The sequence below is a fragment of the Papio anubis genome, chromosome 3, assembly GCF_008728515.1.
Source record: "Papio anubis isolate 15944 chromosome 3, Panubis1.0, whole genome shotgun sequence".
Classification (NCBI taxonomy): Eukaryota; Metazoa; Chordata; class Mammalia; order Primates; family Cercopithecidae; genus Papio; species Papio anubis.
In genome coordinates, this window is record NC_044978.1 from 182,725,572 (window position 1) to 182,745,905 (window position 20,334).

General features: G+C 61.8%; 1 protein-coding gene across 3 annotated transcripts; it reads left to right on the top strand.

Moving 5' to 3' along the window:
- The first annotated feature begins 5,301 nt into the window (after positions 1-5,301).
- MXD4 (MAX dimerization protein 4) lies at positions 5,302-20,104 on the top strand. Of its 3 annotated transcripts, XR_004182869.1 has the most exons (7): positions 5,302-5,669; positions 5,762-5,861; positions 9,537-9,566; positions 15,023-15,137; positions 16,324-16,486; positions 16,862-19,337; positions 19,418-20,104. XR_004182869.1 is itself a non-coding variant. In XM_021938198.2 (6 exons), exons 1-6 carry the CDS (start codon positions 5,438-5,440, stop codon positions 17,017-17,019), a joined length of 798 nt encoding a protein of 265 aa, XP_021793890.2. In that variant the 5' UTR covers positions 5,302-5,437; the 3' UTR covers positions 17,020-20,104. The 3 variants fall into 3 exon arrangements, 2 of the variants coding, with proteins under 2 accessions (XP_021793890.2, XP_031520642.1); XM_021938198.2 differs by having other exon boundaries at positions 16,862-20,104; XM_031664782.1 differs by lacking the exon at positions 9,537-9,566 and having other exon boundaries at positions 16,862-20,104.
- The last annotated feature ends 230 nt before the right edge of the window (positions 20,105-20,334 follow it).

Below are 20,334 nucleotides of genomic sequence, written 5' to 3' on the forward strand. Positions count from 1 at the left end.
CCTGCTCCACCCCCCACCGCAGCTCCTGCTTATCTTCAGGAGTCCTGTTGTTGCCTCTAATGGCCACCAGGGCCCGCCCAACTCCACTGCCTCCTCGAAGCAGCGCAGCCTGAGGTCCTGCCTGTGTTGGGGTCCCCCCACCATGGCCAGGCGCCCTATGTCTGGGCAGAGACCCCTGCACAGCCTGACCCAGTGGCCAGGCCCTAGTCCTCAAGGTTCTACACCTGGGAGGAGGGTCCAGAGAGGCCCTGGAGAGTACAGCAATGACCAAGGGCAGTACAGACCATGCCCCCAGTGGTCCTGTTGGAGCTGGACACCTGTACCACCAGGGCTAGGCGGGGAGCTGGCAGAACCCTGGAGAGGCAGCTTTGTGGCATCTGTGCACTGATGCCTCCACCAGCGCCCAGCCCCTGCACTTCCTGCCCTCTGGAGTCTGCAGTGGGAGCTCAGGGGAGGCAGGCAGGCCTCAAAGTGCCCACCCATACTACCCCCATGCCCCAGAGTCCTGGAGGTGCTCCCAGGCCCCACAGACCCACCTCCTCCAGGAAACCCTCCTAGATAGCAGCACCCCTACCATTCATGAGAGGAGGACCTGCTCTTCTCCCCCAGGCCTCAGGGGAGGAAGGCAGTCCCGGAACAGTAGCAGGACCAGGCAGGGCCTATCCAGCTTCAGAGGTTCTGGTCCTCCCAATATTGGAGGCCACCCCCAGACACCACAGCGAGTGCCTTGAATCTGCAGCCACAGCCTCTTTCATAAACTTGTTTTCCTCTTGTAAAAGTGTTTGAAAGGAAAATTTACTCCCTTGCTTTTGGACATTTGGGGCCATAGGAAATTCATTTAATTTATAGTTGTCTGAGTTGTCTGGGGTCATCAGCATGCTGGGAAAACCTTGTAAAGTGACAAAAAAAAATGTACCCCACCAATTGTTCACAAATAGAATTATCTTATTTTAAATTTAAAAATAAGGTGGATATTAGGTTATGTAAACATTTAATTACATCTCCATGTATTTTGATTGTGCCGCCTTCTTTTTGTATTCTGGAGAGTGTTTTCCTGAGTATCAAACTTTTTGGAAGGCCCCCAAGAGGCCTGGCCTGGTGCCCGTGGCTGGCCAGCCTGGGCGGCCAAAGCTCCACCCAGGTTCTGAGTGAGACTCTGCTACTGACCGGCTGAGACTGGGCAGGCCCTGTCTCCCCTAAGCCCCGTCTCTCTGTGAGCAAGGCCGAGGGGTTGGAGGCTCTTGCTGATTTGGAGCTGATGTTCATATTCCTGGCACTTCCTGGGCACCCCTTAGCCCAGCCCGCTGCTGAGCAGGCCTTTGCATGCATCCTCCATGGCACACCCTAACCACCCAAGAGGCAAGTACCATCACCCCCGATTTTATAGCCCAGGAAACAGGCTCAGGGAGGATAAGTGACAGGACTAGAATGCAGGGTGGCTTCAAGGAGAGGCCCCACAGGACTCCCCCTGGTGCCGGCACAAAACCAGGCCTCTTGGTGCAGGGGAGCCAAGGCCCCGGGGCACTGGGTGCATGCTGAGCTGGTCACCAGCTCTCCAGCCCTAACCCGGGCCACCCCACAGACCTAGAACCCGCCACCCCTCAGGGCTGTGGAGATGGGGACTGCGCTGCGGGAGGATTCTGATGGAGTGGAGGCAGGGCAGCCTCCTGCCCAGAATGCTGGGACAGGGGACCTGGGGGCTGCAGGCAGTCCACCCAGTGACAGGAGGCCCAAGGTGGGAGGGGCAGGGCGTCAGTGGCCAAGTTGGGGGGATCAGGGCCTGGTCAGCCTGGAAGTGTGGGAAGGAGGCTCTGCAGCTGCTGGGGCCTCACCAACCTTCCCTCCCTGGGTGTGTGAGGGGTGCTCCTTGAGGCTGTGCTGAGACTCAGACACCCCAAGAAGTCGTGTGTGTGTGGCCATGAGGAGTGTGTGGATCCTGAGTCCAGAGGAAGGAAGTTGGGGCCCAGTGGGCACAGGAAGGCCAGGAAGCTTCTTCTGGAGGTCTCTTCGGGGCCAGCCTTAGATACTCTCAGAGATCCTGGGGGTGGGGAGTCAGCCCAGTAGCCTTTCCCAAGCAAAACCAGGAATCCTTTAGTCCTATTCCGTCCTCCACACGTCCCAAGAGGCAGCACCGCCAGCCCCGTTCACAGCCAGGGAAGCTGAGGCTGTGGCAGCTGGGGCAAGAAAACTCAGGAAATCCAGGCAGCAGAAGACAAGCCTGCCCTGGCCTTCCACCCAAAACCGGGGAAGCCCTTCTGCATTCAGGTCATCCCTTCCCTGGGAGCCCCTGCCTGGGGTGGGCTCGGGTAGGCCGTCATGAGGAAGAGGAGACAGTGAGGGTGAACGACTCAGGGAGAATGCAAGGCCAGGTGGGGCCCAGAAGATGGGGCAGGAATGGGATGCACCCTGGGGGTCCCGGAGTGGCATAGAGAGGTCCTCCCAGAGTAGGGTAGGGGGACTGGGCTCTCCATGGAAGGAGGCTGGAGATGTCTGCCCACTCTCTCCTTGCCTTCATTGGTGCATATTGGACAGGTCCTGGCTCCGGAGAAGGGCAGGACTGGGCAGGAGCCTCCTGCGGCAGCCTGTGCCCACAGAAAGCTCCCCGGAGATGCCACACCCTGTGGGGGACCTGCCCTACAGAAGGGGGCATGGCCCATGCCCTGCAGGGCTTGGGTCCAACTGGCTGACCTGAGCCACGTCCTCCCCACTCCTCAACCATCCCTGGGACTCCATGGTCATTGGTGCCTGCTGGCACTGACCCAAGGTGCCTCTGCCCATCTTGGGAAGGACAAGTTGAGACCTGTGGGTGTAGAGACCCTGCCAGCCGCAGGTGGGACCAGCGCCCCTATCCCCCAGGGGCTCCAGACCTCTCCTGGCGGGGTTCCAGGCCCACCTGCAGCCACCTGGGCCAGGCTAACATCACCTCCAGGCCTCTCCTGGCTGCTCCCTCCCCTTCCCTCTCCTCCTGCCCCAGCTGGCTGATGCCTCCAGCACCTCCCTCCCTGGCTGCAGCTCAGCCCTCCGTCATCCATTGCCTCCTGCGGCTTCTCCTCCCAACTCCCCACTCCTTCCTGCTCCCCCAGGCAGTGGTGACCACACTTCCAGGCAAAGTTGAGCCCAGGGACACCAGGGAAGTGCTTGGTCCTCAGTGTGGTGGGGAGGCGAGGGTGATTCCATAAATGGCCTAAATTGAGGCTAGAAATCTCTTAGACTGGGGCAGCCTGCAGGTGCCTCCCCACAGACACACCTGAGCACCTGTGCTGCCCATTGCCATACAGAACAAACCTCTTGGCCCATGGCAGGAAGGGGGCATGCACTATGCCCAGCAGGTGCACTTGTACCAGGCCAGGTGTCTGCTTTAGGTGTCGGCAGCAACTCACCGGGCGGCCAAAGCAGGGATGGAGCAACTTTGCAAAATCCTGACCCCTAAGTGGAGAGCTGGGGTCCCCAGAGCCCAAACACACCTTGCTCCTCTGCAGACTTGGGCACGTTTCTTTACCATGCACAGGTCTGAGCAGCCCTACAGACTAACCTGGAGGGCCATGGTGCTGAGTTCTTGTGAGGGGCTCTGCCTGGGGCCCTGGAGTGACTGTGGGGCAGGAGCAGGAAGGGCCCCTGCTAACAGGAAGGGGGTTGTTTCAATGTCCGTGCAAGGCTGTCTCATAGCAGTGTACCAAGTTCCCCACCGGGTCCTGCAGGGCTCTGTGGGAACACATTATTCTGAAGCCCACGCCACAGGCTTACACCCAGCAGGACCAGCCAGGCCAGGAGGCTCTGGCCTCTGCATTCCTATAGCCCTGGGTCGTGTGTGGCAGCACGAAACTCCATTCTGCTGAGATTTCTGGGAGACCCTAGCAAATCCCTGAGCCCCTAGTCCCATGTCCTGATCTGCAAGCCGGGCATGCAAAACCCAGGGAGATGATGCACACGAAGCTTTCACGCCGGTCCTGGTGCTGAGGTTTTACATTTTTTGTTGAGTTTCGTTGGCAGCAGCAGCCCCTGTGCCCCACTGAGAACTTCTGGAGGGGTCCAGTCACCTTATGCCTCCACACTCTCCAGCATGCGGGGCCTGCCCTTGGCACACCCAGGCCATCAACCTCAAAAATCAGCAAGAAGGGTCGGGCGAGACGGCTCACGCCTGTAATCCCAGAACTTTGGGAGGCCGAGGCGGGCGGATCACGAGGTCAGGAGATCGCAACCATCCATGGTGAAACCGTCTCTTCCAAAAAACCAAAATTAGCTGGGCGTGGTATCATGCGCCTGTAGTCCCAGCTACTTTGGGAGGCTGAGGCAGGAGAATCGCTTGAACCCGGGAGGCCGAGGTTGCAGTGAACTGAGATCGCGCCACTGCACTCCAGCCTGGGCGACAGAGCCGTCTCAAAAATAAAATAAAATAAAAAATCAGCGAGAGGGTGGGGGGTGCCATGGCCAGCCTGGAGCTGCCAGTCCTGCCACCTCCTGGGCCAGCCTTAGGATCAGGGGTCACTAGGGAGACCCGCCAGCCGGGATTTGATGAAGAGTTCACTCTCATCGTCCCCACTTAGGGCAACTTCCCTCCCTACAAAGAGCGTCGTTGCCAGAGGAGGCCAGCGCCTGCCTCTGGGACCGTCCCTGCCCCTCAGATTAGACACAGAGCACGCAGCCCCTGACTCTGGGGAGCCTCGCGAATCTGGGTGCACGTCTGTGTCCCTTCCCCAGACTTGGGCCCTCCCTCAGCTCCGGCGTCCACTGGGCCATCTGATGAGCCCGCCCGCTCTGGGCCTGTTTCCCCACTGACACTCTCAGAGGGGCCTGGCTCTTAGGCTCAGAGCGTCTGTGTCCCTCTCCCAAGTACGGGCCTTTCCCGGGGCCACTCTGCGCCCGGTGGGGAGGGGAGTCGTTCGCGGCCCCACGCGAGACCCGTGGGCAGAGCGCGAGACCTCGTACCCCGCGGAGCCACTGCTTTCGCCGCGCTCAGGCCCGGCCTGGCCCGGCGCACGCCCCAGAGCGCCCAGCTGCGCCCGCGTCGCCGAGACGCTCCTGCGTCCTAACGGGCCCCCACGCCGGCGGGCGGTCCCCGCGCGCTGCGCTTCCTCTCGGCAACGCGTCCGGCCGCGACACCCCCATTGGCCGCGCGCCCCGCCACCGGCCATTGGCTCGCAGTGCCTGTTTTACATAGGCCGCTCTGGCCAATCGGTGCGCGGTGCCTACTTAACATGCATGGTGGCCGCCAGTCAGCTAGCGCGGGGGCCGGGCCACCACGTGCTGTTGCTAAGCTCGGGCTTCTAAATTGTTACTAGCGCGGCCGGCCTATCCCAGCCCAGCTCCGCATCTGTCAACATTCTCGGCTCCGCCCGAGGCGCTCGACTCGCCCCCATTGGCCCCGGTCCGTCCCTGCGCCCGCCCCCGGAGCCCGAACACCGCCCCCCATTGGCTCTGCGGGCCGCCGCTCTCCCTTATGTGTCAATTTGAGGGCCTGAGGCGGAGGGTGGCGGCCGAGCGCCGGAGTCCGCGGAGTCTGGAAGTGCGGCGGCCGGGCGCGCGGGGCGGGCGGCGAGCGGAGCCGGCCGGAGCGGGCCGGGCAGCGGCCGCCGCCGTCCCGGGGGGGACAGGCGCGGGCGGGAGGATGGAGCTGAACTCCCTGCTGATCCTGCTGGAGGCGGCCGAGTACCTGGAGCGCAGGGATCGAGGTAGCGCTCGCGCCCCATTGTGCGCCCGCAGCGGTGGGCGGGCGGCGGGTCCGGGCCGGGCGGGGGCCGCTGACCGCGCCGTGTGTCCGCAGAGGCCGAGCACGGCTACGCCTCGGTGCTGCCATTCGACGGCGACTTCACCAGGGAGAAAACAAAGGCGGCCAGCCTGGTGCGCAAGGCCCCGAACAACAGGTACCGCCCCCCACGCCCGCCCCCGTCCGGCCCGGCCCGAACCCCCGCCCCCGCCCGGAGCGTGGTCCCTGGGCCTGGATTCCCGGCCCGCGGCCCTCAGCGCCGCCGCCGCGCGCCCCGGCGGCCAGCCTGGAGGAGGAGGCGCGCAGGCCGCGGTCGCAGCCCCGCCCGGCCGGCCCCGCCCTCGCCGTCGCCATCTTCCTGCGGCCGCGCCTCCCGGGCCGCTCGCGTAAACAGTGCCACGCGTACAGCGCCCGCCGCCGGGGTCCGCTCCCGCGCCCGCTCCCCGCCCCCGAGTTGTTCTGGACTTTTCCAGGCGGTAGAAAAGTTGTCAGCGGGCGCTGGCCGGTGCCCGGTCGGTCTGGGGAAACAGCCTCAGCCAGGGTCCCCAGGGTCTGCTGGTCCTAACCCTTTTTTTCCGCGGGTGGGTGGGCGGCCTCCTTTCGACTGACTCTTGAGAGCCGAACTGTGCTGCTCGGCGACCTCCCCGATCTCCCAGGAGCCTGGACAGAGAAGGCGAGTGGAGGCGCTGTCCTGGGCCACCACTCCTCCCAGGGTGCCCACAGCTCCTGCCCGGCCTCCTGACACAGCGAAACTCCAGCTACCAGTGTGGGGGTCGTCGTCTTTAAGACGGAGGCCTTTTAAGGGGGCGGGAGGAGGGGCAGGCTGCACGTCAAGGGCCCCATGAAGTCATTACTCCTGGTGCCAGCTGCGCACTCCATACCTTGGCCTCGTGTTGAGGCAGCAGAAGGCCTGAAGCTGGGATGCGTACAGGTCCCCCGCGTGGGAAGTGGGGATCCTGGGCCAGGGCTCCCCAGGGATTTCCATCCTCCTGGCTACTGTGAGGACCGCGGCACACCTGGCCCTGTCTGGACCCACCTTGGCCCAACCCTTCTGTGTGAGCAGGCTGGGAGCTGCGTTTGCAGGGGGCTTCAGAGCCCCCAGGCATGGCTCATTCCTGTGGCCTGCCTGTTCTGGGGAAGCAGAAAGGCTGGCGCAGGGACCCATCTCTGTGGTGTCCTGAGCCAGGCGAGGAATTGGTTGAGTTCCCTGCTGCCCTGGCTGGGACCTGTCTCTGAGTTCCAGCCCCTGGTCCCTTATTGGGGACAGTTTGGGGAAGGACAGGAGTGTGACGAGGGGACTATTGCCTCAGGCCTCCTCAGTGAGCAAGCCCGGCCCCTGCTGCTGCTTCTCACCAAACCAAGTCCCTGACCGGTGGAGAACTCCGGGGCGTGAGCTGGGGCTCCCCCAGCATGGAGTACCCAAAGCTGACAGCCAGCGTCCTGGTCAAGGCTGCCGGAACACTGCCTCTATGCTGAGCGTTTCACACACGCAGCCGGTTCATCTTCACCGCAGGCTCAGAGAGGCGATGTGATTTTTATCTCTCTTTATGGCCAAGGAAACTGAGGCCTGCCACTCACCCACCTCTGATGACACCTGTTCTGAGTTGGGTCCTGGCTGTCCACATTCTGCTGGGACAGAGACCATGGGGGCACTGGTGAGGGAGGCAGAGGGCTCCCTAACTCTGGTGCGTCTCCCCTTGGCTCCTCTGGGCTGAGCCCCGCTCCCCTGGGGCTTGAGGCAACCCAGGGCTGGCGGCTTGGCCCCTTTCTTGATGGGCAGCGCTGCCCTGGAGGCTTTCCTCAGCCAGCCCAGACAAGTAGCTGGGCAGAGCAGGGGGCCAGAGGGTCTCTGAGCCCCTAACTTGTCTCCACCTGTGAGGCTTCCATGCTCTGCCAGGGTGAAGGAGGGGACATGGCACAGTGGGGCTGGGGCAACAGGTAGGGAGTGGGGCCAGAGGACAGTGTCAGGGTTGAGGGAGGCGGCAGGGGACTGGGGCCAGCCTGCAGGGGGGTCCATTCTATGGGAAGTGTGCTTGTCTCCTGGGGTCACGGGAATGCTGGGAACGCACTTGGCCCAGCCTCAGCGGGGATGGGTCCCACCTCTCCTGAGGGATAGAGTGCTCCCGGGACCCATGTGGCAAACATCCCCCTCGATAGGCCCCAAGGGTCTCTGGGCCCAGGAGGAGCTGCAGGAGGGGCCCTGGCTGCTGGAGGAATGCCCCCTGCCTCCAGGGTGGGGTCCAGTCCCACGCCACCCTTCAAGGGGTAGGCAGGTAGGCTTTTACGTTGAAGGGCACCTGCTGACTCTGACCTTCCTTTTGAGCCAGCAGACTACAGACCCATGTGGCCAGGCTGCGGTTTGGGCTGAGGACAGAGAGCGCAGCTCATTCCTGTGGCCTGCCTGTTCTGGGGAGGCAGAAAGGCTGGCGCAGGGGCCCATCTCTGTGCGGCCAGTGAGGAGCATATGGCTGTGGCCTCTGCTCGCTCTGGCCGGCCCTGGCTGGCCCTGGCAGTGATTCTTGAGGCTCCTTGTCCAGCCCATGTGACCACCAGGCTCTCCAGGATCCTGAGACCTGGGTCTGGAGGCTCTGCTGAGGATACACAGGGGGGCCTAGAGCCTGTTGGTGCAGCAGGTGGGAGGGGCAGGCCCTTGGCCTGAGTGGTTGGGACAGGAGACGCAAGATGCCAAGTTCCTGAAGCAGGCAGTGGTCAGCAGAAACTTCAGGAAGGAGCCAGGACCTGAGGGCAGGGAGAGGCCTCAGGGCTGGGTCTGGAGGTGCCCCGAGGTGGTCTGAACTCTCTGCCCACCTGTGCAGCAGCATCCTGGGAGGCCCGGGAGCCCTGGCTGGCCTGTGGGGTCCTGCCTGGACTGGGAAGGTGGCCTGGAGCTGGGAGCGAGGTCCCCCTGCCTCGTTGTCCTCCAGGGCAGATGCTGTGGCACCTGCTGTGGTGCTCGGAGTTGTGTGCCCGTGTCTGAATGGGCAAGACAGGTGAGCAGCAGGTGAGGCCACTGTCCCCAGAGAGGCTGAGCCTGGGCCTCCAGGGCGGTCCATCCTGCTAGCACGCAGTTCCCCCAAGGGAACTGTGCCCACTGGCCTGGGAAGCATCCACATCTCAGAAGCCCCCTCATGGGCTGACCTGGCTGACACTGCTGTGTCCCTGGTCCCCATTGGTAAGGTGGGCTGTGGTCACGCAGGTGTGTGAGCTCAACAGAGTGATGGTGTCAGGACAGGACCACCCGTGTCCTGAGGGCCAGGTCTCTGGGCTCCATCTCCACCTGCTGTTTGTCCCAGGTACTAGGCTGCTTTGGCTCCAAGGACACAGCTGGCCTCAGGGATTGGGGAGCAGGGAAGGCAGGTAGTTAGTAGGGGTCAGCGCCAGGACCTGCTGCTGCTCCCTGGGCCTCCCCCACCCCTCTGGAAGGAGGCCTGGGTCCTCCTGTCAGCCAGATTCCCCACAGGCCTTGCTAGGTGGGCTTGTGGCCCTGGGCGCCCTGGACCTGCCTGCATCTCTGGGCCTCCCTGTGAGCAAACCCGGCCCCTGTTGCTGCTTCTCACCAAACCAGGTCCCTGACCCATGGAGAACTCCAGGGCGTGAGCTGGGGCTCCCCCAGCATTTAGTACCCAAAGCTGACAACCAGTGTCCACCCTCAGCATGTGGTTCCCCCAACCCTGGGTGGACAGCTGTCCCAGCCCTCACTGTTCTGGGCATTCCGGAACCCAGACACAGCCAGCCACTGTCTGCAGGTCCTGGCCCCTGAGGAGGGCGCTGTTCTCTGTGCCCTGGTGGTCACGCAGCAGAGTGAGCTCTGTCTTTCTGTCTCCCTAAACAGGTCTTCACACAACGAGCTAGAAAAGCACAGGTAAGTGATCCCCCAGCCCCCAGCATGAGCCCGGCACCTGGCCCACCCTTCTACTGAGGGTATGTGGTGCGCTGAGCCTGCCCTTGTCCCGGGCATGGCCAAGTGTGCTGCTAGGGTGTGTCCTTGTCTTGGGAAGGGTCAAGCTTGGAGGAGGAGGCTGAGATCTGTTTCAGGCACTCTGTGCTAGAGGCAGGAGATGGCGGGGGGCCTAGGCCCTGCTTTCCGGAGCTCATCCAAGTGGGAGTCAGAGATGTGGAGCAGGGCCCCTTGTGCTATGTGACAGTCAGGGCCCTTAGCTTTCAGAACAGTGGTCTCCAATCAGGAGGGTTCGGCTCTCTGCCCTGTGCATCCAAGGAGCCGTGCTACAGGCTTGTCCGAGGGGCAGATGGAGAGCAGCTAGTCCCTGGCCGTGTGGGAAGCTCTGGCCCAGGGCAGGATTCAGGCGAGCCCTCGGGTAAAGCTGCGGGGTGTTCATTCCCCCTGGTGACAGCCGGAGGCAGCTAGGGCTGCAGGCCCAGCTCTGCTGGTGGTGATGAGGTGCAGGTGAGCTCAGTGGCCTAGGGGCTGGCAGTGGGAGCCTTGGGTGAATGCAGAGGCAGCCCTAGAGGCAGGAGCCCCCATGCTAGGACAAGGAAGGTTCCCCTGAAGGATGCTGGGCCATCGCTCCCTCCTGACTTGTGATCCCATCTGTGAAATGGGTCAGCTCTTCCCTTCCAGGTGGGGCAGGTCTGCGTGCTGGTTGAGCCCCCCCACAGTCCCCTCTAGAAAGATTTGGTGCTCAGCCAGGTCTCCACCTCCCCTCCATGTCTACCCCCACAGCAGCGCCAACTTCCGTTCCCCTGGGATTCGGGCTGCTGGCTGGGGCGGGCAGCTGGGCAGGGACAGAACGCAGTGTTCTCTGAGGAACTGCACTTCCTGGACAGGTCATGTGTGTTTGGGGGGTTCCCTAGAGGCCACAGAGGTGGGGGCAGGTACAGGGCCCAAGAGAACCAGGCAGGCCTGGAGTTGTTTCCAGGCCTAAGGAGACCAGCCTAGCCTTGACCAGGACCCAGGAGCTGGGGCAGACACGTGGGGGTGTTCAAGGAAGGCTTCCTGGAGGCAGTCCCTGGGAGGACAGCCTCCTAATGGGGACAGACTGAGGGACAATGACATTGGGGTAGGATGGGTGGCAAGGATGTGGCAGCTGTTGGGGAGGACAGGGGACCCCTGCAGCTGCCCTTTGACCTGGCTCTGCCCTCTGCTCTCTCTTTCCAGAGGCTGTATTTAGGGCCTCATGGAGCCTTCTTGAGACACAGAGGAGGGATGGGTGGGCAGCCAGGGTGTCTCTGTGGACTCGTCCACCCCAGTGCAGGGGGTTTCTGTCTCTGGCTGGCCAAGAGGCAGATGTGGACAGCCCCAAGCACTCACAGGCCTGGGGCCCTGGATCACAGCCTACCTGATGCCAGCTGCTCTTGGCTGCAGGAAGGGCTGCGTGCTGTCTTGAGGAAGGAAGGAAGCCCCTGGCTGGGCCACCCAGCCATCCCGGGAGGCAGGCCCTGGACATTGCTTTGCCCGGAGGTGTTCCCTTATTGGGGACTGGGCAGGGCCTATGGGACTTCCCCTTGTGGGTGCTCTGAGCCAAGCCTGCCCAGCCCTGCTCCTCCTCTCTTTGTAGAGAGGCAGCTCCAGCAGGTCTCAGGCCGGTGCATTGTTGCCGACCCCAGGGTCCTGGGGACTGTGGAGGCCTCACCTTCTTGGCTGCTGACCTCACTGGCCCTACTCCAGGCTATGGTCTTAGTGTGTTTTGGGGGAAGGTCCCAGCCTTCTTTCCTGGCCCTTGACAGCCCCTGGATGGCAGAGCCCATTCCAAAGGCCAGTCCAGAGTCCTCAGCTGAGTCCCTGCCCCACATTGCCCCAAGCATGTCCAGGTTTTGGGAGGTCCCCAGGAGCCCCCTGCAGCCCAGCCTCATGTGCTGATGCAGCCTCACACGGCCTTCACGTACCTCGGGAAGTTCTGTTGGCAACATCTAGAAAATGCAGGCAGACAGAGGGAGTGGGAGGCACGCTTGCTCCTGGGCCGCCCCTAGCTCCCCGTCAGCCACAGCCAGGTTCTCTGGTTGGCTGGGACGCTGGCGTGGAGCCATGCCCTCTCGGTGCCCCGGGTCCCCCTCTGGGCTTGGGGTTTTTGGGGGAGCTGGAAAGTGCTGCGTCAGAGGTGGGGCTGCTGTGGATACCAGCCCAGCGCTCTAGTCCTGCAGGCGGGTTCTGCCTCCTGAATCCACACAGGGTTCCTTCAGGAAGTGGGGGTTTTAAAAGCCCTTTGAATGCCCAGGGATAGCCGTGGGGTGCTGGCAGGGGGCCCAGGGCACTGCAGCGGCTTCAGGAGGGGAGGGCTCAGTGGGAGCTCAGTGCATCCCTGGGCCAAGGGGCTTCCTGGCTCAGAGGGGTTGGTGGGGATCTTCCTGGGGTCCCACAACCAGCCGCTGGTAGAGTTGGCTCCAGGCCACTGCCACTGCTCAGGGCAGGAATTTCTGTGGCCTCCAGCCCTGGTGCCTGCCCTCCTGGGCCAGGTGAACCTGTTACTGGCTTGGACAGTGCGTGTATGTGGTCAGATGGCTTCTGTTTGTCTCTCGAGAAAGGTGTTCCGTGATTTCTAAAGCGGTCTGTTCATGGACCTCCCCTGCACCCCACCCCAGAGACTGCATCCCAGGCACTCGGAGGCTGAGCCACATCCTCCTCTGCTCCCCGCGGGCACTAACATTGCCGATGAGACTTGGATAAGCAGGGGACCTTGTTCTCCATTTCCTCACTTGATCTTTCACCTGATACCACGTACGTAAGTCCTGTCCGCCTGCGTCAGGGCACACTCCTCCACCTGCTCATCCCCAATGACTGCACAGGACACTTGGCTGTGCCACCAGCGTTCTTAGTGATGACCCTCTGGTTAACACAGGGACTTCCGGACGGTCCTGTGATGTGCCTTGGTGAGCACAGACCTTTGCGGATCTGGGGGGATAGTTTTGTAGGACCAAGGCCCTAAAAGTAGAGATGCTGGATGGCGGTCAGTGATAACTGTGCCGATGGCCCTTCAGACCTGTGTCCCCTTTTGCTCTCCCACCAGCAAACCATCAACGACCCCTCGAGTTGGCTGGCGCAGGAGCCATCCCTTCTCACGTCAGCCCGTCGGAGGGTGCAAGTCGTACCTCCTTGTTTGCGTGTGCATTTCCTGGCTCTGGTGAGATGGAGCCGGGCGTTAGGTTAGGTTGGCTCTCGTGTCCTGCAGCCTGTTTGTGTCCTCCGCCTGTTGTGACGTCGAGGCATTCTGCTTTTAATTTTTGATGTGTATGAGCTCAAAATACCACGAATACTAACCATTTGTCTTTTATATGTATTACAAAGATTTTTCTACTTGTTATTTGTTTCTTAGCTGTGTTTTTCTTTCTTGTGCAAACGTGTCTTTCTCTGATTGTCACAGCAATGTGTGTGTGTGTGTGTGTGTGTGTGTTTTTAGCATAGAAAACCTGGAAAATACAGAAGAGTACAAAGCTAAAGAAATAAAATTGCCAGGCGCATCGCCTGGAGACGCACGCTCCCTGTGCCTCGTTTTGTTCTGTCGTCTCTCGTGTGCGTCTGCTCTTTTATTTTTTAAACAAAATTGGGTCACTTGTCACCTATGTGGTTCTGTATTCTAATTTTTTCACTTAACATTCAAGATGTGCATGTGTAACACACTAAAATGATAATGAGGTTGTTTTGGGGTGGTGGAGTTTGGGGGTACTTTTAATTTTTTTTCCTTTTAAAGTTGATTTGCATTTTTAAATTGTTCTGCAGAGGTCATGTAGTGCTGATGTAATTACACGGTGGGTTGGAAAGCCATTTGCTAGAGTGGACCAGGGAAGGAGGCCCCTGGCAACGCCCCCACTTGCAAACCTAGTCCCAGTGGCGGCTGCAGTGCGTTGGCAGCGTGCCTCGGGAAAGGTGCCTCCTTGAGCAGAGAGCACCCTTCGGCCTCTTGGCTGCACAGTTCCTGGGTTGGGGGTGGCAGGGCGCTCGCTCCCGTTGGAGGTGGGAAGGCTGAGCTTCCAGGAACTGGGGTCGTCATGTAGTGGCAGCCTGGGACCCCTTTCCCTGCACCTGTGCACGGGAGGCAGCGTGGGAGATGCTGAGGATGTTGGCCCCATTCAGGCCACCTCCAGGCAGACCTCCCGACTGGTGCAGCTGTTAACCGCTGCACCCAGCAGCCCCCTCCTTCTTCAGTCTCCTCCTCTGTCCAAAGGAAATGGCTGCCCCTGCGCACGTTACTCTCGGGGGGACAAGATTTGCTGGGCTTGGGAACGGCAGGAGCAGACGTGCCAGGGCTGGGGTGCTCAGTGTTGGCGCCATGTGGGGAAAGTCACGTGTGTAGGCATCAGCTGTGGCAGGGCAGTTGGGCGGCAGGTTTTCAAAAGATTTAAAAAGTATTCCTACCCCTTGACCTGGTCATTCCACTCGTAAGGATTTACCCAAAGCAAAGTGTCCTATATTTGGAAGCAGACTCTGCGGCCTGCACGGGATGGGTGAGTCTGTGGTTGAACATGGCAGTGACAAAACCTCCTGGTGCCCTGCACTGCCAGGCAGGTGCACGTGGGCGTGGCCAGGGTTCCAGGCCTCTGGGTGAGCTGGACTCCCCGCACCCCGTGAGCTCCACCATCCTCCCCCGCAGACAAGCAGGCCAGCCGGGAAGGCAGTGTTTCCGCAGGGGCAGGCCTAGGATGAAGCCAGGGCCCCTCTCCCAAGGTGCCCGATGAATGTGTCCTGGAGGATTGTAGCATGTGAGCAAGTGCCTTGAGTGTGAACAGACAAGCAAGCACCACTGGGTGTCATGGCTCCAGTTCTGTGAAAAGTGGATTCATCTGTGGATACAGGGACAGACTCTGGAATGAGGCGGTTTCCAAGGGGATGTGAAACTTGGGTTGGAAGGGCCTGGTCCCTGGCCCTCCCTTGACCTAGGCTGATCATGTTTCCATGGTCACAAAAGTGACAGCACGTTGTGCACAATGAGGTGGAGAGACATAAATCTTGTCTGGGTCTCTCCAGATCTCTGGGTGCAGCCTGAACAGCACCCTCGCCTTACCCCACCCTGCCCTGCATGAGGACTCCAGGGCAGGGATAGGGGATGGGGGATGGCAGGGGGGCGAGCTGGGGCTCCTGGGCAGTGCCTGGTGGTGACGCACTGAGGCTCTGCAGGCCATGGTGAGCTGGGCACTTCTGCCGGTTGTCTGGGGGCTGTGGGTGTTGGGCTGCTCCTGGGGGCGGGGGGAGTTCCCAGCCAGGCCAGGAGGGGATCCTCAGAGAGGGACCCTCAGCACATCTGCAGCAGTCGATGGTGAGGATGGGTCTGTGTAGGGCCCTGCGAACTGCCTCCTGCCCTCCCCCAGACCTCTCACCCCATGGGCTTTGCCACCCCAGCCTGATGGTTCTGTCTCTGGCTCTTTCAGACGAGCCAAACTCAGGCTGTACCTGGAGCAGCTCAAGCAGCTGGTGCCCCTGGGCCCCGACAGCACCCGCCACACCACGCTGAGCCTCCTGAAGCGGGCCAAGGTGCACATCAAGGTGAGTGGGCCTTGCACTCCACCCTGCCCTGTCCGGCCGCCTCGGTGTCCCTGCATGCCCTGGGGGTGTGCTCACAGGGGACCCTGGGTGGCCCTTGGATCAGAGGGCCTGAGGATGGGTAGGGAGCCATCTGGCGGGTGTGTGTCGGGGGCCTGGTGGTTTTTGCCAGGGTGGAGGAGCAGCAACAGAAGCTGCCAAGGGGTCGAGGCAGTTCCGTGGCTTGTGCTGCATTTGTTGGGTGCTGATGGCATAAGAAGCCACAGTGCAGCATAGGCTGGGATGGAGAGGAGGAGTTCGGGGGACAGATTGCTCTCTGGGGCTCTGGGCTGTGAAGAGGCAGCTGCTGGAAGGAGAGAGTGGGCCAGGAAGGAGAGAAGAGGCCAGGAGGGGCAGGGTTTCCTGGGTGCCATCAGAAGGCAGACTAAAAGTAGGCAGCCTGGTGGGGGTGCCAGGGTGGAAGTTGGGGCAGTGGGGGCTGGCAGTAGGTCGGGGCTGAGGGAGACATTCCCTGGGGCAGCCCCCAAAGGACTTTTGACAGCCCTGTTGGTTTGGGGGCCTTGTGACATTTGGGCCAACCAGGGCAAGTCTCCATCTGCTCTGAGGGCCTCTGCCTGCATAGGCATGGCCACCTCCAGGCTGGGGTGGCAGGAGCTTTGAGAGGGGCACAACCAGAGCCCTGGGGGCCCTCACAGAGCAAGCAGCGTCTCAGTGGGGCCCACGGGAAGGTTTAGAGAGGGCAGGGCGCAGGTGTTGCAGACATAGGCATGGTACAAGCCACAGCCCTGCGGGGGCAGGCAGGGCTGGGAGTGTGTGAGGAGACCTGCTGGAAGCAGGACTGTCCTGGAGAAGGTGCCAGCCAAAGATTGGGTAGTGCTGACCCAGGGTGTCATGGCCACACATGGCTCAGCTTGACCAAGGCTGCCTGGTGGCTGCGGGTATTAGAGCTGGGCCATAGATGGAAACCACAGGGCTGGGAGGTGGCATCTGACTGTGACCGCCTGGCTGGGACAGGGAGGGATCCACCTCAGGCTGTGGGGCCGGTAGAGACTGGGCACCCTGTGGCCCATAGCCTGGCTAGGTCTTGTCAAGGAGAGGGAACCTCTGGGCCTGGGTGTCCCGGTTCCTGGCCAGGGGGAGGTGGGGAGTCCCCTTCCCGCTGTGGGCTCACAGTCCCCCTTGCCCGCAGAAACTGGAGGAGCAGGACCGCCGGGCACTGAGCATCAAGGAGCAGCTGCAGCAGGAGCATCGCTTCCTGAAGCGGCGCCTGGAGCAGCTGTCGGTGCAGAGCGTGGAGCGCGTGCGCACAGATAGCACAGGCTCCGCCGTCTCCACGGACGACTCAGAGCAAGGTGGGGCGTGGGGCAGCCTCACCTGGGCCTCCGGGCACTCAGTGGCACAGCTCCCTGGGTGGAGAGAAGGCTCCTGGTGCTGGGGTTGGGGAGAACCCTCCCAGCTCCCTGCTGCACTGGGGTGTTTGTCACCATCTAAGTGCAGAAGGGACTGGACAGGGAGGGTGGGATGCAGAGGCCACATGGCCCGCTGAGGACTGGTGCTTCTGAGGCTGGGTTCTTAGCCAGAGCCCTCCTGGCGTCTGCTGCCCCAGGGCCCAGACAGCACCGTCTGCACTTCTGCTTCTCTGCCCAGAGCTTCTGCTTCCAGAAAAGGGAGAAATGGGCTGGCACCTTTAGAGTGGCCTGACCCCATCCCCGCTCTGTTCTCCCCAGAAGTGGACATAGAGGGCATGGAGTTTGGCCCTGGTGAGCTGGACAGTGTTGGCAGCAGCAGTGACGCGGACGACCACTACAGCCTGCAGAGTGGCAGCGGCGGCGACAGTGGCTTCGGGCCCCACTGCCGGCGGCTGGGCCGCCCTGCCCTCTCGTAGGCCCGTGCCCTCTGCTCCTTGGCCTGCCTGCTCGCCAGCCACGCGTGTCAGCCCTCCAGTTCTCCTTCAGTTGACGCCAGCCTCTCCACAGGCCCACTGCTGTGCCATTCTGGAAGCTCCAGCTGCCGCCTGGGCTGCCTGGCACTGCCCGCTTGCCGGTCAGGGCCTGCCGAGCTGCCTGCCCCTCAGCTGGGCAGAGTCCCCTGCAAGGAGGCAGGGCCCAGCTTCCACGTCCGGAGCCCTGGTCAGCATAGCCGCCCACGGTCTGTTCTCAGATTCCTAATCATTCCAGAAGTATTAAATATCATTGCTGCAAACCTCGGCAGGTGCCGTGTGAGGGGCTTAATGACCACCACAGGGAGCTCAGACCCCAACCCTGGATCCCAGGAGAAAGGAGTGGACCGAGGAAGGAAGGAAGGCAAGGCTGTCTGTCCATCCGTCCATCTGTCCACCTACCTGTCAGTCCACATAGGCTCCTGGCGTGGACAAGGGATCTGTGAAGGGCGGGACCTGGGTGAGCACCTGGGGCAGGTGGGTGGTCAAGGTCCTTCCCACGTCGCAGGTGTCAGAACCTAGGGCTGGGCTCTCGGGGCAGGCCAGGCCAGCCCAGCCCACGCCGAGCTGGGCAGCGTCTGCTCTGGTAGGACTGTCAGACGCATACACGCACGCACCTAGGTACACGCACTCATGTACATGCTCACACACGCAGACACACCTGGGCACCCCGAGGTCACCTGTTCTGGGGATGATGGCCTTCGGGGTCATCTGGCAAATGGGCTGTGCCTGGTTCCCCTCCAGCTCCCGCTCACCCACGCCCACCCATTGTGCCTGCCTGTCTGCATAGGAGAGGGGCATCTCTTCCTGGCTAGGGCTGGGGTGAGCTGGAGGCTGGTAAAAGTTGCAGCCACTGGGTCCTCGGGGGCTTACTCATCTCCCTTTTTTAAACAAAAAGCAAAAAAGTAAAATGCTGCACTGCCCAGCAGCCCAGTGAGGGCTCCGGGAGCCACCTTAGGAAAGGGCTCTTCACGAGCTCTGCTGCGGCAGCCTCAGCGGGCAGAGAGGCTTCCCCCCAAAAAACAACCATGTTTTAAAAAAAGAAAGCCTAAAGACTCTCGGCCAAGGGACGTCCGTGTGTGCCGCCTCTGTTTCCTGTACCAGATTTTTGTACTCTATTTTCCTAGCCATTGTTGTGTCCTTGTTTGCTGAGGGGTGGGAGCCACCCAGCGTCTCAGGGACCTGTCCCTCTGTCATGTCGTCAAAGTGTGCCTTGTGTCTTGTGTCTGGCCTTGCCCTTCCCACCAGCATGTCCCTCGTGGCTCAGGGTGCCCCAGGCCTGCCCAGCTAGTGCTGTCCTCCCATCTCCTGTGGGCAGCCCCTCCCAGCAGCCAGGGCTTCCTGGGGGCGATGCAGCCAGGCCCCTGTGGGTGGCATGGAGGGACCTAGTGTTTGCCCTCCCCAGCAGCTGGCAGGGGCCTGCTTGCTCACTAGAGAGGTGGATTCTCACCTGTCACCTGACTCGAGCCCCCTGCTTCCTGGTCTAAGTGAGGGCTCCAGGTTTCAGACACTGGCAGCCAATGAAGACTGCTCACTGGGTGGTGCAGGCCTGGCACCAGGAGGCTTGCACCCTTCCTTCCTGACGTCCTCTGTCCTTGGGGCTGGCCCACAGCAGTACCTGCCTTGCCTCTGGTGCATCTCTAGCCAATTTCCATATGATGGGGAAAATTTGTGTCTATTTCCAGTCATAGGCATAGATGTCCCAGGGTTGGGGGCCCTTTGTGGTGGAAGGGGGTCCCTGGAAACAACTCTGGTACAGAACCTGCCCTGCAGGCCATAGGGGGTGTGGTGCCTGGAGCTGAGGGGCATCCGAATGCATTGTGGGTGGTTGTGAGGAGGCCTGTCTGCATCTCCTTCCGGCCCCACGGGGGCCAGGGGCACCCAGAAAGGAGCTTCCCCTGCCTGCCTGATTCTGTCCCCCCGAGGCTTCATTTCAAACACTGCGGCACCTCTGAGCAAGGCGGGCCGTGTGCAAAACCTTGCTTCCCCAGCCAGCACTCCAGGGCCCTGAGGTGGTCGTGTCCCTGCCCTCAATTCTTGAAGCACCAGCTCCCTGCCCCACCCTCCAGTGCCTGGGGCAGCCGGGGGGCTTCTGCTCTCATCTCTGACCAGCAGAATCCACCCAGTGACCAGTGGTGGCCCCTCAGCCGACCCTCCCAGCAGCTCAGCCTGTGGCTGTTGAGGCCGTGGTTCCCACGTGGACTGGGAGGCAGTCTCATAGCCACCCGGCGTGCTGTTCAGCTGCTCCTCCCTGCCACCAGCAGGTGGGTGAAGGGTGGCCCACTGGGTGGGGGCTGGTGCTAGGACTCACCATATGCTCAAACTTCCCACTGCTCCCTGCCAGGGGCCCAGGCTGCCATCACTGGAGGCTGCAGGGACCAAGAGGCCATCACCGTGTCTAGAGAGAGCAGACAGGAGCAGAACAGCGCCGGGGGCTTCTGAGCCTCTGCGTGTGCCCTCCCAGCCCACACCGGTGCTCTCGGCCACTGAGCACCCAGACTCAGGCTTGGGTTCCCCAGACTTACTGGAAGGCAGCTCCCGCATACCAGGATAACCCCTGCAAACCATATAGCAGACCCCTGCCATCCTCGCAGAGGGGAAAAGGTTGCAGCAAGGTTTTGCCTCTGCAGACCCCACCTTAGTGGCACAGTGCTTGGGCCTGTGTTCCCCGGGTGGTGGAGCCCTGTACTGGTCTGTGGCCCTGGGGGCCCCACTCTGCTGTCTGCCCCAGCCCATGCCGTCTGCTGGGCAAGGCAGGCTCCCCCGTGCCCTGCCTCCCTCTGTCAGGGAACCTGGGACCCCTCTCCCCACTGCCTGCACAGAGGACCCTGACCCTGGGCCAGCAGTGTGGCCCCAGGTCCATGTTGGGCACTAGGGCAGGTTCCGTGCCAGAGTCGGGCCACACGAGGGCCTGGTGCCGGTGAGGGGGGTGTGCGCTAGAGGGGAAAGGGGCCCCCGCCCACCTGTCCACCGTGTGGGCCATGCTGTGTCCTTATGTCATTGTAATATAAATACAGATTTTTATATCTCACCCTGCTGGCTCCGGCTCTTTCTGTGATTGTCACTGTCACCATGCTTTGCGCCCTGCCCTCGGCCTCCAAGCAGAGAGCCTGACCCAGTGGCACCACACTGTGTGGCCTTTAGGCCGTGGCCCTCGTTGCCCTACCACAGCCTCTTTTCTGGGAGGCCTGACGGAGCACGTCACCCCCTGCTGCCAACCACACTGGGCCCGCCATCACAGCTGCCTCCCTGGATGCTGTG

Bases quoted from the DNA above. Each gene is read 5' to 3' on its own strand.
- MXD4 (XM_021938198.2), top strand. From the start codon at position 5,438: ATGTGTCAATTTGAGGGCCTGAGGCGGAGGGTGGCGGCCGAGCGCCGG. The intron at 15,138-16,323 runs GTGAGTGGGCCT...CCTTGCCCGCAG, and splicing joins GGGCCAAGGTGCACATCAAG to AAACTGGAGGAGCAGGACCG. The intron at 16,487-16,861 runs GTGGGGCGTGGG...TGTTCTCCCCAG, and splicing joins CACGGACGACTCAGAGCAAG to AAGTGGACATAGAGGGCATG.